Source organism: Protopterus annectens, chromosome 2.part1, assembly GCF_019279795.1.
Source record: "Protopterus annectens isolate FY-2018-M chromosome 2.part1, PAN1.0, whole genome shotgun sequence".
Classification (NCBI taxonomy): Eukaryota; Metazoa; Chordata; order Ceratodontiformes; family Protopteridae; genus Protopterus; species Protopterus annectens.
Window position 1 is genome coordinate 1,832,589,260 of NC_056729.1, and position 18,112 is coordinate 1,832,607,371.

Here is an 18,112-nt window from a genome sequence, read left to right on the forward strand (position 1 = left end):
AACCTTATCGTGCAGCTGCTAGTGTAAACCATATATGGGAGTGGCTGCTGTGGGCCATAGCTCAAGGCAACACTGCACATTTGTTATGCTCGTAGGAACAAATCCTACATATTTATTTACATTTTACTAATTTGTATGCATATTTATTTATATTTAACTTCACTTATTTGTTATTGTAATGCATATTTACTGGACTCAGTAACACAGATCAGAAGACTATAGCCTTGTCCCCTACCAGGCATGATATAACCATTCTATTTAAAGCTTCAAAAATAATGCTAAATAAACTAATTTTTTGTCAGTTCTGCTATTACTAAGTAGTGAAATAATAAATGGCACCAGTGAAAAGGTTAAATGCACACAGAGTTACTGTTTCCTGAATAGTGTAAGACTGGGGATAAATTATTTCTATATAGAATGGGAAAGCTGCATGCCAATATAGCTGTAGCAGTTCTGGCAGAAAATATAAAATGCTGATTGACAGCATACAGGGTATACTCTTCTCCCCCTGAAGCCTGTGCAGGGTAAAAGCTTTAAAGACATACACGCACAGTCTGTCTCTACACAAACCTAAGTCATATAAGTTCATATAAGAAAGCATGATGAATGAAATATGCAAAAAAATCAGGAAAACAGATTCCCCAACCTCATAAATCAAAGTTCATCCCTGCCCATATTCAGTTGAAACGGAGATCTTTGGATGGGACACAGATAGTTTTACCCCAGGACTGCCCCTGTATTACTAATGGACTAAGGCAGTTCATAAATGCTTTATCCAACATGGGTCTCCTCAAATTATCTATGGTATGATCCCAGTTATTTTCATTAGGGGTAATGTATAAGTATTAACCATGGGATAAGGCAAGACCAATCTATAATCAAATAGAATAGGTTATTTTGAGCATAAAATCAGCTTAAATGGCCCAGAAGGGCAGCTAGCCTAGCACTTACCTATGAACCTATAAAAAAATGAAGTTAAGAATCTTGTGAACTTTGGTGGCAGAAAGGTACATGAGGGACTCAGTCTGAAAGCTAAGACAGAATAGCACTGCAGATGGTACAGATGTAGTGATAAAAAATGGACGATAGAAATAAAGAATGTTTACTGAATCTTGCAGAGATGGCAAATAGTCCCAGCCTGATGAACTTTATCTTATAGTTCTGGTTTGATTCTGTCAATTTTAATGTGACTAGTGTGCGACTCAGAAAAACCACCTAACCAAACAGTGCTCCTCGACTGATCCTGAAAGTGAGTGACTTTTGTACTTGGTGTCTTTTACCTGGTTAACAAAATAAAATTGGTGAGCTTTCACCCCTTGATGCTTTATTAGAGTGAAACACAAAAATTAACATTTGTATGTTTAAATTCCAGTGAAATTACAAACAGTCCGCATGTTCTTCAGATCATGTATCCTTTAAAACATAACTCCCCTAACTAGCATGAATTTTAGCATATATTTACTACTAAACATGTAAGTCAGTCCAGGGATATGTCACTCTTCCACGTCTGCTTGTGACATACATTCTAAAAGTAGCAAATGTCCATCCAACTGGTTCCTCCTCAGGTTAATATAACCTCTGTGAAACTGCAAAAGTAAAGGTATGACTACAACCAAATATGTAAATATGCTTAGTTAAAGTAATGCAAGTAGTATTTTTCTTTATTTTTGCCAGAATAGGTTTCTTAATTATCTCATGAAAAGGCTATTTAGTTTTTACCTACATAATGCTCAGAGTATATACGTCCTAGTGGCTGATCTTAATTACCTACGCTTCCCCCATTTCATTGTTTGAACTACTTGCCTATTTCTTCTAGAAGCCTGATGGTAAAGTATTAATTGCATCTCAGCCATGAATTTTGATAGTAATTTATACTGGAAAAAGTACAAAATCAAACAGGCATAGTTTACTGCCTTTCCTATCTGCTCTATATAAATCTGAGCAAACAATCATATTTGCATTATTTATCTGATATTACTCCTTTAGAATTAATTTGATGTCTCTGACTATTTTATCTTCACATTAAAGGCTTATTACTTATATCATTTATCATGTTGTCACATTCTACAAATACAAGACGATGGCAGGATTTATGAATGACAGTCACATAATACGGTTCAGTACAAGTCTGCTTTGCAACGTTGCGCATATAAATCTGCTGACAATGGGAGGGACTCGAGCACATCAGCTTATTGGCAAATGACACTATTCAAATAGTGTAGCAACTTTATGTTGAAGTCATAGTTGTAATGAGATTAATATTATGAATTCAAATAATCGTACGGTCACATGCTACAGAGCGCTGTGCTTGCTTCTTAGATGCAAAGGCCACAAAGTGCTCTTCCAAATGACCCACCACTGAATATGATGCATGCGGCTCAGGGCTGTGCCCCTCTGCCTTGACCAGTTTCCTTAATATGTTACAAGGAATTTGTTTCCTGTTCTACACGGTTGTAAACGTGGGAAAGAGTTCATATGTACTGATAAGCACTGTCTGACTTCTGTGCAAAAATATATATGTGAGTGTCCTACATCTAATAGATCTGCACATGGATACATTGCATGTTATGCAGAATATGCACACCATGCTCTCGGTGCCATTCTAAATGTAAAAAAAAAAATTTTTTTTATTGTTACTAAAACATGAACACTGTAGCTCTCTATGCAGGCTGGATATAAACTGTAGCAACACAGTTTATAAAAATATTTTTTAACTAAACTACATTTCAGAACACACATGAACTACAGCAGCCAGGTTTGACGAAAATGCAATGAAGGATGTCATAGCTGGGCACAGAAACGGGATCTGAATGGGTGGGCAGGAGGGGACATGTTGTGCACCTTACCATCTGGTTGGTGTTCCAGTAGAAGGAATGTCCATTTTTTCTCTTCAATGGAAGAGCTGGGGATATATGTATCTAATAATCTAACAATCAACTTAGTACTATAAAGCGTTTTATTTTTCTTTGCTCTTTACTTGAAAAGGTGAATGGTTGGGTTGCTGGTTGTGATAGATAAGCTACTGCCTTGGCTTCTATTAGCGGATATATTGACAAGTCCGATTCTAGGGTAAGAGATTGTTGCAAATCCCTTCTTCATACATTTGTTTAATATTACTGAGCTGTATCTGCAGTTGTATTTGTTGGTAGCACATATTATGCTGAAACAGCATTTTATAGTGGTTGGGCAGAGTTGTTTTGTTTTGTAAATGGGCTGTAGTGCCTGCTTTTCACTGTGTTTGATCTTGCCTATTCCTCTGTTAGTTCTATGTAGCTGATAACGTACACAGAGAATGGTCAATGACATCCACAGGGCATACAACAAAAGGAAGAAACTGTTGCAGAAAAGAGGAATATCCCAGGATGCAAAAAACTCCCTCACCAGCCTCAGTAAGAAGCTGAGATCCCTCATAAAATCCTCAAAAGCTAGTTATGAAAATAAAATTGCCAAAGATTCCAAAGACAACCACAAGGCATTCTATAGTTATGTCAAGAGTCTAAATGGCAATGCTTAGATCTGCTCTGAGCTACAACAGAATGGCATTAAATATACTGATCCCAAGGATATTGCCAATATCCTGGCAGATCGATTTAGTGCCAACTTCACTCCCCTCTCACCCCCTAAAGGGCCCATCTCAATACCAAAAGATTGCCAAATTCCGATAATCACAGCCACACAGGTAAAAACAGCACTCTCCAAAGCTAAGAATACAGCATCCATGGGATCAGATGACATCCCAGGCTGTGTACTACATGAACTACAAAATAAAGTGGCACCCCACCTAAGTGTCATGTTTAATCATAGCCTCACCTCAGGCTTCGTGCCCACTGAGTGGTGCACAGCTACAGTTATCCCAATCCACAAGGGAGAATCCACCTTGGATCCTGGGAACTACCGTCCCATCAGTCTGACAAGCCTGACCTGCAAGGGCATGGAACGCATTATCATGGAACTTATAAACAAAGACATTGGCAACCTCCAGACACTGGACCCCACCCAGTTTGGGTTTGTGAAGGGCTGATCTTGTCTCCAGAATTTGATTGACTTCTTTGAATCGGTCTCCAGAGCTGTGGACGAGGGTAAGGAGGTCCACACAGCCTATCTGGACCTCGCCAAGGCCTTCGACACCATCCCCCACTCTGGAATCATAGATAAACTTACTAAGCTGGGCATAAATCCCAATGTCACTCGATGGGTTGCTGACTGGCTTACTGACAGAACCCAGACTGTAAAAGTAGCCGACTCCAAATCCAGCTCCAGACAAGTGGAGTACCTCAGGGTTCAGTCCTAGGACCACTCTTGTTTGGAATCTACTTCTCTGAAGTACAGGCCAACACTAAGGGACTCTGGCTAACAAAGTTTGCAGATGACTGCAAACTGGGAGCCATTACTGAATCCCCAAATGATGTGGATATTCTACAAAAGGGCCTTACAGAAACAGATGCCTGGTGCCAGAGCCATGGGCTCAAGCCTAATGCCAAGAAATGTATAGTCATCCCCCTTTGGAAAAAAACATGTACCCATGAACTACCACAGAGGTGGCAGGACATTAAACATCGAAAGTGTGATGAGAGACTCAGGGACACAAGTGGACAGTGGTCTCACTTTCGATAACCACATCGCCACAACAGTCAGGAAATCCTTCTACGTGGCACACCTCATCACTAAGGGCTTTTCATCCAGAGACAAAAGGAGGTCATTGTCCCACTGTACTCATCCCTCATTAGACCCATTATAGAGTATAATGCCCCATTTGGTATGTACCTCACAAGACATCTGCAACAGCTGGAAAGGTCACAGAAATACCTCACTAAAAGAATCACAGGCCTAAAGCAGATGCTATATGCTGACCGTCTAAAAAAACTCCAGCTATACTCCGTGGCATATCGTCTACTCAGAGGCGATCTCTGCTTAACATACAAGGCCATGTCAAACCCTGAGCTGTTGGACATGCTCCACTTAAAGAAATCCCAATCCCTCAGAGCCACACACTCCAGGGATCTAAACCTTATCATCACAATGAACAAAACATGCTGGAGGGATAGGTTCCTGACCCAGAGACTCCCCATACTCTGGAATAGACTGACCATACATGTCAAGCAGAGCACCTCATTGGCCCTCTTCAAAAGTAATCTTGATGATGTCAGTCGCCCTGCTAGACAGGGGCCCAGAGAAGTAAATATTGTGGGAAAAAATTTCCAGGGAATTGTTATGGCTAGGCTTGCATAGGCCTTAGGGCCGATAGCCTAGTACCAAACTATGAACCTATGAACATACTGTAAGTGTTTGAGAACACACAGAGTTTCAATCAACTTTATATCATATATTACAGAAAGGATGTGTTTTTACTTAATGAGTTTATCTTGGTACCTTATTAAAATAAAGATTTGCAGTCATTGTGGTGAGTTAGTTTAGCCAATAGAAAGACCAGGAAAGCACATGATAAAGTTATCACGATAAAGAAGCATGAGCTTCTCTGTGAACCAGCCTTTCACAGTGCATGTACTGCATCATAAACATAACTTATGTATCACATTTTATTTAACTCTGTGCTAGTTGCACAGGCTGTGAAGGCTGCCAGCCTAGTTGGATAGAATTTTGTAAATACATCTATGTCATTCTAAATATTAGTATCACCCACAGGCTTGTGTAACAAATGTAAGAAAATTGTGTTATGTTCTGAGCTTCAAAAATGTAACCACAGTGCACCCTGCTGGAAGAAAGTTGATAAGTAAAGCATTTGATGACTGATCTCAAGTTCGGAGACAGGATGTCTGGGCTAAAAATTCTTTCTATTGTCTTATGACACAGATAATTACTAGGTCTCACATGTAAAGTGTCTTTTATTGCTGTGGTTTCCTGGCAGGTGGAGATCAAAAGAGAAATGTTACATTTTAAGTTCTGTGAGCCTGCAAAACTTAATCAGAGAAGAGACAAGAATGATGTAATCTGAAATGACTCAGAAGTACTCTGTATTATCAATTTAAGGATAGAAAGAAAGAATAGCATTTTGTATTTGTCTACAGAGCTGACAACAACTCATCAGTACTTTGCCTTGTAAGTAGAATTTAGAACAGTGATTTCTCTTAGACATAGATAGAATATAGTCAGATTAGTCTAGCGGTTTTCTATATTTATGTCAGACTATCCTACAATATTGTTTTAAAGCATTTTCCGGTAGTTTATGAACTCTTGATTAGCACTGTGTTGAATTCACGAGTATTGTCTTGTGCTTTTATTATTAAATATTTTTAAACCTTTCAACTGTGGCTGTTTTGTGCAGAGATAATTTAAGCTCTCAGAATACTTGCATGTATTTCGTGATATGGTACTAAGCCACTCTAGAATAGCCTTAGCCCTGGGTTACACTTACTATTTGGATAACAGTAATAGCACACAGTGGAATTGGTCACCCTTTGGGTAGGGCTGTACAGTATCTGATAAGCAGTGGTTGGTGGCAGTGATTTCTACCTTATAGTCTGGGCAGGAGGGGGCATAGCTGGAGAACCTTTGTTAGCCTTCCCCAGGAGAGTGTGTGTGTTTGTATACAATTCATATCCCAAAGTGTGTGTGTGTGTGTGTGTGTGTGTGTGTGTGTGTGTGTGTGTGTGTGTGTGAGCTACTTGGGCAGGGACACAAAGCACTGTTTGGACAGAGAGGGTGCTGGAGATTTTGGCTTGACCACTCGGCGGATATCTGTACCCTATAGTTGTGCCAGTGGGGAGTCTTTCTGGGGATCTGGAGAGAAAGGAAGAAACCAGCCTGAGACTGACTGTGATGTATGTGTGCTCTTCAGGGAAATTGTACTTTACTGTGTGTGTACTAGTTATCCTTCCCAATGTGCACACCCCTCACTGGTGCTAGTGGTGAGGATTAAGGCTCCTTGATTACTGGTCCAGTGAATGGGCATCACACATTAATTGTTTGACCATGGTGGGATATCCACATCAGCTATTAATTGGTTGATAGCAGTGAGTTAGCCACATCACATGTGGATGGTGAATTCCTGTAGCTTGTGTACAGTGGTCACTGAAGGTATTTTTGTACTCTAAATTAGTCATGCAGTGAATATCACAATTGTTTTATTTCTTTTATTAGCTTAGTCAGTCAGGGAGAGCAGGCAAGCATGTCAGCAGAGGAGTACGGTAAACTGACAAGGAGCCAGTTGGCTGAAATGTGCCAGACTAAAGGACTGGTGCATGGAAACCTGACATAAGCAGTCATGATTGCAGCTTTAGTCCCGGCTGTATCAGAAAATAGAAACCAGAAGAATGATCAGACTGGCCGTGGAGATGTACAACACTCAGAGAATGGACAGCTTAACTTTTCCACAGAGGACTTAAAAATCCATCTGGAGTTGGAGAGACTTGAGTTGGAGGCCAAGCAGTTGAAAACAGAAGCAGCAGAGAAACTGTAATGTTTGCAGGCTGAAGAGAATTAGAAACTGCTATGCCTGGAAGCTAAGGAGAAGGAGAGCAGAGGCAGCACGAAAAGAAGATGCTGACTCTTTGCCAGAGTCATGGAGGTAATGGGGAAGGGAGTAACTGAACCCCAGAAGCAACAAATGTCAGTAAATTTCTTCCACAATTTACAGAGCGGGATAATTTTGATAGTTTCTTTCACATGTCTGAGAGGGTATGCAAACAGTATGATGTTGACCAAAGGCTCTGGGTATGGTTCCTGACCCCTTACTCCATGGTAAAGCTGTAAATGTACTTTCCAAACTGTCTGATAATGATTTCTTAAATTATAATGCTGTAAAGAATTATTTGCTAGAATTTTTTAAGCTAACACTTGAAGCTTATAGGAAAACGTTTCGTGTGCAAAGATGCAAGCAGATGAAAGTGTGTGAGAACATATTGTTGAACTAAGCACTTATTTTCATAGGTGGGTGAGTGGATGTCAGCTCACCACTTTTGAAGGGCTGGCAGACCTTGTGGTGCAAGCCTTTAGCACTTTGCTGGTGGACATGAGGATCTGGTTAGCTGACAGACAAGGCTCTACTTCAAATGAGTTGGGGAAGAAGGGAGACCTATAACTAAGCAAGCATGGCATCACTGCACAGGAAAGGGACCCCTAGTGCTCCTCATGGGTCTATGGGAGCCCATGGTGGGCAGCCTAGACTGCCCCAAACAGAATCTGACAGTAGCAGGGGAAGCCACTAGTCCAGGTACATGTCCAGGACCTAGGGTTAAATGTTTTGAATGCAACCAGTGGGACCATGTAGCATACAGATGTCCATGGAGGCAAGGTAGAGAACAAAAGGTGAGGGAGCCAGTAAGTGGGAAGGACAAAATGCCAACAGTAGTCTGTCTTGAGACAACAGGGGTACCAACCTACCACAAGAGGATATATTCTATCGTAGTGAATGGCACAGCCCATTGCTAAGAGAGAGACAGCCTGTGACATAACCATTGTGAACCTTGCAATGGTTACAGAGGAGCACTACATGCCTGGGCAGTCCATTCCAGTCAGAGCTTTAGGAGGGACCCCATTCTAAATACCTTTGGCTATGGTTCACCATGACTGGGAGGGTGGAAAAAGAAGCCAGCAAGTAGGTGTGTTTGAGGATATCTGTGCAGATGTCCTGATAGGGAATGATTTTAATAATGCAGTACCATGTGTTCATGCAGTTACACGCAGTTAGCATTGGAGACAAGCACGTGGATCTGGTAGCCTGGGGGAGACCCAGTCAGACTGCATAGTTGCAGCCAGGGCTGGTGAGGTGGTTACTTCAGGGGGGGAGCTACCCTGTAGCAGTAAGACTGAAGGTGAACCACATCTGCTTGTGGGTACTGATGTTTTCTTGGACAGAGTGACTGCAAGGGCAGAGGTGAGTAGTAGAATACCCAGGCTGACACAGTGAGGCACCACTGTCAGAGAAAACCAGACTTCCTGTGGAAGGGGAGATCGGGAGGGTTACAAATAAACAGTTGAGACAGGCTCAGCTCTTGGACCCTACATTACAAGGCCTGAGGTAGGTAGCTAGTGGGGCACATGATTCTCAAGTGAAAGGTGAATATGTACACTGGGACAAAGGGTTACTGTATAGAGAGTAGACCCCTGAGGGGGGGGCTGGAAGGTGAGAGGATACAGCAGTTGGTAGTACCTAGAGCCTACCATCTGGCACTTCTAGCCATAGCCCATGATATCCCCTTTGTAGGTCATACAGGCGTAAAACATACAAAGAGATGCATTATGCAAAACTATTAGCCTGGAATTTCTAGAGATGTAACAGGGTACTGCATGAGCTGTGAGCATTGCCAAAAGGTAGGAAAGGCAGGAGATGAGGTGAAAGCTCCTTTTATGCCTTTGCCTGTGATTGAGGAGCTATTTCAGAGAGTAGCTATGGATATTGTGGGGCCTCTACCCCAAGTTCCACATGGAAAAAGTATATCCTAGTGGTAGTAGATTATGCTACAAGATACCCTGAGGCAGTGGCTCTGTCCTCCACTGAGGCAAAAAAGGTGGAAAATGCTTTGTTAGATAGTTTCAGCAAAGAAATACTGACAGACAGAGGTGTCAATTTCATGTCAGACCTGCTGGCTTGTCTGTGGAAGTACTGTGGGGTGATGCACCTGAAGACCACCCCCTACCATCCCCAGACTAATGGTCTTGTTGTGAGGTTAAACTCTACAGACCAGTTTAAGAGGGAGTGGGAAAATATTTGCCCCATCTGTTTGCTTACAGAGAGGTTCCCCAGGAATCCACATTTTTTTATCCTTTCAGTTGTTGTATTGGGCATAGGGTGAGGGGACCTCTAGATTTAATTTGTGATGAGTGGGAAGGTGAGTGTGAATCTCACAAGGAGTCTGTTGTGGTATATGTCCTAAACCTCATGACAAGGCTCAGGGAACTCATGGGCTTGGCCCAGGAGAACCTGGCAGAAACCCAACAGCAGAAAAAGGACTGGCATGACAGGAATGCTCAAAATAGAGTATGCTATAGGGCAGCAGGTAATGGTTCTCATTCCTGTTAGACACAACAAGCTGCAAGCAACTTGGGAGGGACCCTACAAGGTAGTAAAGAAGGTCAGTGATGTTAACTACATGGTGGAACTGCTAGGCAGGGGCACAAATTGTAACATGTTAACATGATGAAACCTTACCATGATAGGGAGGCCGTTGTGCTGAGTATTTGCAGTGGATTGCAGGAAGAGTCTGAGGGAGATCTGGTGACTGATCTCCTCAGTGAGGCTCGGACTGACACCTCAGTGGAAGGGCTAAAATGTCCCAGCAGCTATCTCCTACCCAGGTTCGAGAAATCCGAGCAGTGTTACAGGAGTTTGGGGACATGTTCACTGGGAAACCAGGGTGCACCCACCTGGTGCAGCACCAGGTGGATACAGGACCCCAAAGGCCTATTAGGTAGGCCCCTTATAGGGTGTCTGAGAGAGTCAGACAGACTCTGAATGAGGAGATACAGGAAATGTTGGAATTAGGAGTAATTAAAGAGTCCAACAGTCCCTGGGCCTTCCGATTGGTGCTGGTGCCAAAGGAGGATGGCAGCACCAGGTTCTGTGTGGACTACAGGAAAGTAAACAGTCACACAGAGTCAGATGCTTACCTCTTGCCTAGGACAGATGAAGCCCTACAGCAGTTGGGTGGGGCTAAGTATATTACCACCATTGATCTTACCAAGGGTTACTGGCAGGTGCCCTTGACTCCAAGTGCTAGAAACAGGTCAGCCTTCGTGACTCCTTTTGGCTTATATGAGTTCACAAAGAGGCCAAAGAGTTCACAAATGCCCCAGTGACTTTCCAGAGGCTGGTAAATCACACCTTAACAGGAGCAGGTGGGTTTGCCCTTGCTTACACAGGTGATATTGCCATCTACAGCCATTCCTGGCAAGAGCACCCTTAGCATGTCAGGGAGGTGCTGGACAGACTACAGAGGGCAGGGATGACCATTAAGCAAAACAAATGCCAGGTGGATATGGCAGAGGTCTCATACCTGGGACAGAGTGGGGAGTGGTAAGATCAGGCCAGAACCTGCCAAAGTGAAAGCCATTCAGGCATGGCCTGTGCCTGTTATCAAAGAGCAGGTGAGGGCATTCTTGAAGACAGCAGGGTACTACAGAAAGTTCGTCCCCAGTTATAGTACCATAGCTGCTCCCCCCACAGACCTAACAAAGAAAAACAGGCCAGATAAGGTACTGTGGACCACATGTGAGTAGGCATTCCAGAAGCTTAAAGAAGCTTTGGGAGGACCCCCTGTGTTAGCCAGTCCAGATTACAGCAAAGAATTTGTTGTGCAGGTGGATGCTTCGAGCCATGGGGTGGGGACTGTACTTAGATTGTTTCCGAGGGAGAACAGCATACAGTGGTTTATCTCAGTTGTAGGCTCCCAACCCAGGGAGGAATGCTATGCAACTGTAGAAAAGGAATGTCTAGCCATAGTGTGAGCACTGCAGAAATGTCAGCCTTATCTGTATGGAAGGAAATTCACTGTAGTTACAGATCACAATCCCCTAACATGGTTACATCGAGCCAGCCAGCAAAACACCAAGTTAAGATGGAGCCTAGGGTTGCAAGCATAGATGTCAGTGCAGCACCACAGTGGGGTTAGCAACGCCAACGCAGATGGGCTCTCAAAATCGGGAATGGCGTAAAGTATAGTCAGACCTAACCTTCTCAAGCAACGTTTTTCAAGTGTCACTTGAAAAACTAGATTGATTCTCCGGGGAGGGGGGAGATATGTGAAGGCTGCCAGCCTAGCTAGATAGAATTTTGTGCATAACTCTATGTCATTGTAAATATTAATATGATCCACAGGCTTGTGTAACAAATGTAAGAAATTGTGTTATGTTCTGAGCTTCAAAAACGTAACCACAGTACACCCTGCTGGAAGAAAGCTGATAATTAATGGATTTTATGACTGTGTTTGATCTCAAGTTCGGAGACAGGATGTCTGAGCTAGAAATTCTTTATATTGTCATAAGACATAGATAATTACTAGGTCTCAAATGTAAAGTGCGTTTTTTATTACTGTGGCTTCCTGGCAGGTGGAGATCAAAAGAGAAATGTTAAATTTTAAGTTCTGTAAGCTTGCGAAACGTAATCAGAAGAGAGACAAGAATGATGTAATCTGAAATGACTCAGCAGTATTGTGTATTATCAGTTTAAGGACAGAAAGAAAGAAAGAATAGCATTTTGTATTTGTCTTCAGAGCTGACAACAACTCACCAGTACTTTGCCTTATAAGTAGAATTTAGAACAGTGATTTCTCTTAGAATATAGCCATGTTAGTTTTGCTGTTTTCTATATTTATGGCAGACTGTCCTACAATATTTTAAAGTATTTTTTTATTATTAAATATTTTGAAACCTTTCAACTGTGGCTGTTTTGTGTAGAGATAATTTCAACTGTTGGAGTACTTGCATATATTTGGTGATACTGTACTAAGCCACTCTAGAATAGCCTTAGCCCTGGGTTACACTTACTATTTGGATAACAGTAATATCACAAAGTGGAATTGGTAACCCTTTGGGTTGGGCCTTATAGTAGCTGATAAGTAGTGGTTGGTGGCAGTGATTTCTACTTTATAGTCTGGTAAGGATGGTCATAGCTGGAGTACGTGTGCCAGCCTTCCCGAAGAGTGGCTGTGTGTTTGTATATAATTCATATCTCAAAGTGTGTGTGTGTGTGTGTGTGTGTGTGTGTGTGTGTGTGTGTGTGTGTGTGTGTGTGTGTGTGTGTGTGTCAGCTACTTGGGCAGGGACACGAAGCACTGTTTGGACAGAGGGGGTGCTGAAGATTTTGGCTTGACCAGTTGGCTGAGATCTGTACTCTACAGCTGTGCCAGTGGGGAGTCTTACTGGGCATCTGGAGAGAAAGGGAGAAACCAGCCCCAAATTGACTGTGATCTCTGTGTGGTCTTAAGGGAAATTGTACTTAACTGCGTGTGTACTTGTGATCCATCCCAATGTGCACACCCCTGACTGGTGCTAGTGGTGAGGATTGAGGCTCCTTGATTACTTGGCCAGTGCATGGGCATCACACAGCCATTGCCTGAAAAAGACCCATAATGTATCATGCATCACATTAGACAACATTTTTTTTTATTTATATTCATAGCTTTTGTTACCGGGAAAGTCTGACTGGGGATAAGTCCCATTTTCAGTGGATGCCCGGGGAAAAATACTCCATTTTACAGAATGAGTAGAAAGCAGTTATACAAGATTTACATAATAAGTGTACATACATAACATGGACTACTAATGACATGACAGATAAAATAATAAACGTACATACATAGACTAGTAAATGAACATACATAGAATTGCAATGATATGACAGTTAATGACAACATGACCATTAAATGAACACAATAAAATATTAACTAATATCAAGCTTATAACAATGTAGTTACTTTCAAATGTAAGACAAATAAATCACCACCACTTAGACAAAGCCAGATATACTACAAAACACGAACAAACCCAAAAAATAAAAGCAATCTGGCATCATGGCTACCAATTATTCAATTTTAATAAAACAGTAAAAAAACACAAATCAATGCAAGTAATACTTTCACTAAAAATAGTTTCATAAGGCAAAGAAGCATAACAGACAAATGAAGGTCTTTATATACATATAACACAAACAGCAGACAAACATCAATGATGCAACACCATCGGTTGAGGAAACTCAGACACCTGCTGAACATGCGACTGAGTGAGCAACTGAGGATTCTGTCCTAATTTCTGCACTCGATGATCTGGATTTTCTAGTTCTTCAAAAAGAACCATATCCAATGCCACAGGAAAGGAGGAGGGTGAACAACAACAGAGGTCTGAACTGGAGAAAGCAAAAAAACCAGCAACATCAGACAAGGAGCCAGAGCAGGACACAAATGGTACAGTTTTCAACTTATCCAAAGACACATTAACAGAACATGAATATGCTGTTCTTAAAGGTTTAACCTTTGTACCTGCTGGCTATTTACACATTTCAAGCACTCTCTTGCAACTTACATTATTTATTTGGAATTTAAATCTTAAAATACTGTATGGACAAAAAGACTCTCAGCTTGCTGTATGTAATGGGAAGACAAGTACATTTGTTCATAGGTAGGTACTAGGCTAGTGGCCCTAGGGCCTATATAAGCCTAGTCAAATGGTACCCTGGCTTTTGCCACCCAAGAAAATTATTTTCCTGTGCCCCTGTCAAGCAGAGCCACAGAAGTGATCCCCGGGGTGAATTTCCTATCTCCCATCCAATCATCAAGATTTTTCTTGAAGAGTGCTAATGAGGAGCTTTGTTTGATATAGATAGGTAGTTTGTTCCAGAGTATGGGAAGTCTCTGGGAGAGGAATCTATCCCTCCAGCATGTTCTGTTTATTGTGGTGACAAGGTTTAGGTCCCTAGAGCGTGTAGCTCAGATGGACTGGGATTTCTTTAAGTGGAGCATGTCCAACCACTCTGGGTTTGACATAGCTTTGTATGTTAGGCAGAGATCGTCTCTGAGTAGGCAATATGTGACAGAGTAAAGCTGGAGTTTTTTGAGAATGTCTGCATAGGGCATCTGTTTGAGGCCGGTAATCCTCTTTGTGAGGTATTTCTGCAGCTTTTCCAGTTGTTGTAGATGTCTTGCGAGGTACATACCAAAAGGGGCATTGTATTCTACAATGGGTCTAATGAGTGATGAGTAGAGGGGAGCAATGACCTCTTTTTCCCTGAATGAGAAACCTTTTGTGATGAGGTGTGTCATGTAAAAGGATTTCCTGACTACTGTGGTGAGGTGTGTCATGTAAAAGGATTTCCTGACTACTGTGGTGATGTGATTATCAAAGGAGAGACTACTGTCTACCTGTGTCCCAGGGTCTCTTAGCACACTTTCAGTGTTAAATAGACTACCGCTTATGTGGTAGTTCATGTGTACAGAGTTTTTACTAAAAGGGATGACAATGCACTTTTGGCATTGAGCTTGAGGCCATGGCTTTGACACCAAGCATCTGTCTCAGTGAGGCCCTTTTGTAGGATGTCCACATCATTAGGAGTTTTGATTATGGCTCCTAGTTTGCAGTCATCTGCGAACTTTGTTAGCCAAAGACCTTCTGCGTTAGCCTGTACTTCAGAGAAGTAGACACCAAACAGGAGAGGACCTAGGACTGAACCCTGTGGTACTCCACTTGTCACTGGTCTGAAGTTGGATTTAGAGTCTGCTACTTTCACAGTGTGGGTTGTCAGTGAGCCAGTTGGCAACCCATCTTGTGACATAGGGATTTATACCTAGTTTAGTGAGTTTATCTATAATTCCAGAGTAGAGTTTATCTATAATTCCAGAGTAGGGGATGGTGTCAAAAGCCTTGGTGAGATCTAGATAGGCTGTGTGGACCACCTTACCCTCATCTATCGCTTTGGTGACCACTTCAAAGAAGTCTATCAGGTTTAGGAGACATGATCTGCCTTTTACAAACCCAAACAAGGTAGGGTCCAGAGTTTGGAGATTACCAATGTCATTGTTTATAAGTTCCATGTTGATACGTTCCATAGCCTTGCAGACCAGGCTTCTCAGGCTAATGGGGCGGTAGTTCCCGAGGTCTGTGGTGGCTCCCCCTTTGTGGAGTTGGATAACCGTTGCTAAGCGCCATTCAGTGGGCACAAAGCCTGAGGTGAGGCTATGATTGAACATGTTACTTAGGTGGGGTGCCAGTTCGTTTGTTCCTATGAGTAATCCTTTAATAGCAGCTTTTGAGAAGGCAGTGGAAAATGACATTTATCAACATATTATGGGAACTCACAAAAATAAAAAAATAAAAACTTATCTATCTAAAGACCAACAAATGGCTATTAAGTCTTTAACTAGGAATATAGATATTGTCATTAAGAGTGCTGACAAAGGTGGAGCAGTTGTATTAGATGAAGAATATTATTATTCTAAGACATTACAAATGTTGAACACTGAAGATTATTTGTCTATTGATAGAAGGGAAGTTACGACTATTATTAGTGATGCAAATTCTATTTATATCGTATATAATATGCATTTAAATGGTGAGACACTATCTGACATCTTAGATTATTTACATGTCCCTATACCAAAAATACAGGTTACATATAGGGTGCCTAAAATACATAAATCATTATTAGAACCACCATTGAGACTTATAGTCTTGGCGAGAGGTTGAGTAACCGAGCCAGTATCGAAATATTTAAAAAATAGATTGAAACCAGTTTTAATTACATCTACTATAATTAAAGACACTGCAGATTTTTTGAAACAGTTACTTATTTGGTCACGAAATAATAATGTGTTAGACTATTTTGTCACTTTGGACGTAGATTCCCTTTTTACCTCTATACCGAATTACATATGAGTGGAATAGGTTTGTGAATTTATTAGTCAGAACTCCATATATACACCCACAGACACGAATGCAATTTGTGTATAATTAGAAATAGTATTAAATAACAATTCTTTTTGTTCTTAGAGCAATATTACAAACAAACAGAAGTGGCCATGGGTATTGCCCATGGCCAATAGTTATATCAATATTGTTATGAAAAAAATGTGAAACTGACCACGTATTATCAAGTAATCAGTACCATAATAATATTTTATTTTCTAAATGGTTTCTAGACGACCTAATCCTCATTTGTCAAGGTTCACTCCTTTTATTTGAGGATGTCCTTAAATATATAAATTCATCTACTGAATTGTTGAGATTTAAGAGTACGATATACTTTATTCGGTTTGATTTTTTTGGACATTAGGTTAACTAAAAGCCATACAGGATGAAATGAAAAGGAAATAAAGAGAAATACATATTTACAAAGGACCAGCATGCATCCGTTGCACATATAAAATATAGTGAAAAATCAGATGACACACACAACAAAATAGAACACTGTTGATAGTACTATGAATACACATATGGATAACATGGCTATAGATTTTGTCCAAAAGGGTTATAACAAAGAGTAACTGTCATAGAGAAAGAAATTCAAGGCAATAAAAATGGTAAAGCTAGGCCCATCGTTTCAGAAAAAAGGAAATTGCAAGGCATTGTCAATTACAGTGATACTAATAAAAACATAATTTCAAACTTAGATGTTTATTAACCTATAACAGAAATGCACCCATTATGAAAGAGGTAATAAATATTAGTTCATGGTACAACAAATACCGCAGTTTAAAGATGTAGAATATAAACAGCCCTCCATTGCTTACAAAAGGTCCAACAATCTAAACAACAGGTTGTGTTACAAAGAACAGAAACAAACTTTAGGTTACATTAGTGGTGTTAAAAAAGGTATATACAAATGTAATAGTTGTCAGTGCTGTATATATATTTATACAAATAAAAGCACTGTGCAGCCAGTTAAGAAAAATATATTTTTTATTACAGTATATGGTACATGCAAATACCATGAATTTAGTTTACATGACCATGACAACAATGTGAAACCTTCTACATAGGCAAAACAAGCAGGAAATTGAAAGAATGTATATGTGACCATCTACCTGAAATACATAGAAAGGTAAAAATGATTGCATTGTATAAACATATCAGTGAGATAAATGATACACATTATTTTAACTTTGTTATATTGCAAGTTATTTTTGAAAAAAATGAGATGTTGATTTAAAAAAATGACACTGAAAGGAAATAAAATAATTGGATAGCTACATTCAGGGCACAAGCATATACATGCTTAGATGAGACTTTCACTATTAAAACAATTCTGAAAGACCTAAGGAACAGTTAGTTAAATGTCTCAAAGGTTAATTGTTAATTAATTGTCTTTTAAAACTGATTCTCAGTTGACTGTATTATATGTATATAAAGTTATATAAAGACCTTCATTTGTCTGTTGTACTTATTTGCCTGATGACGCTATCTTTTAGCAAATCTATTACTTGCTTTGATTTTAAGTGGTGTTTTACTGTTTTATTAAAGTTGAATAATTAATTAGTAGCCATGGTGCTGGATTGTTTTTATTTTTTGACTACTTTCAAATGGAAACAGCTAAAAATAGATATTGAGTAGTGGAGACAGTGGAGTAATGATGGCATAACAATGGTTACAAATTATGAAAGGGTATTAGTAGGTTTAGGTAAAAGGGAGATAGAGACAGTTGTAGAGAGAGGTAGAAAATGACTGATAG

At 40.6% G+C, this 18,112-nt stretch overlaps 1 protein-coding gene across 5 annotated transcripts in view; it reads right to left on the reverse strand.

Moving 5' to 3' along the window:
- Window positions 1-18,112, reverse strand: part of RASL10B (RAS like family 10 member B) — a 1,932,764-nt gene that overhangs the window by 378,220 nt on the left and 1,536,432 nt on the right. The window contains exon 6 of one of the 5 annotated variants that reach the window (XM_044063276.1): window positions 13,146-13,798. The exons of the other annotated variants lie outside the window; for them this stretch is intronic. Within the exon in view, the coding sequence (XP_043919211.1) occupies window positions 13,618-13,798 (181 nt within the window). The 3' untranslated portion in view covers window positions 13,146-13,617. Of the gene's footprint in view, window positions 1-13,145; window positions 13,799-18,112 lie in introns of those variants that run through there. 5 annotated transcript variants of the gene reach the window in all.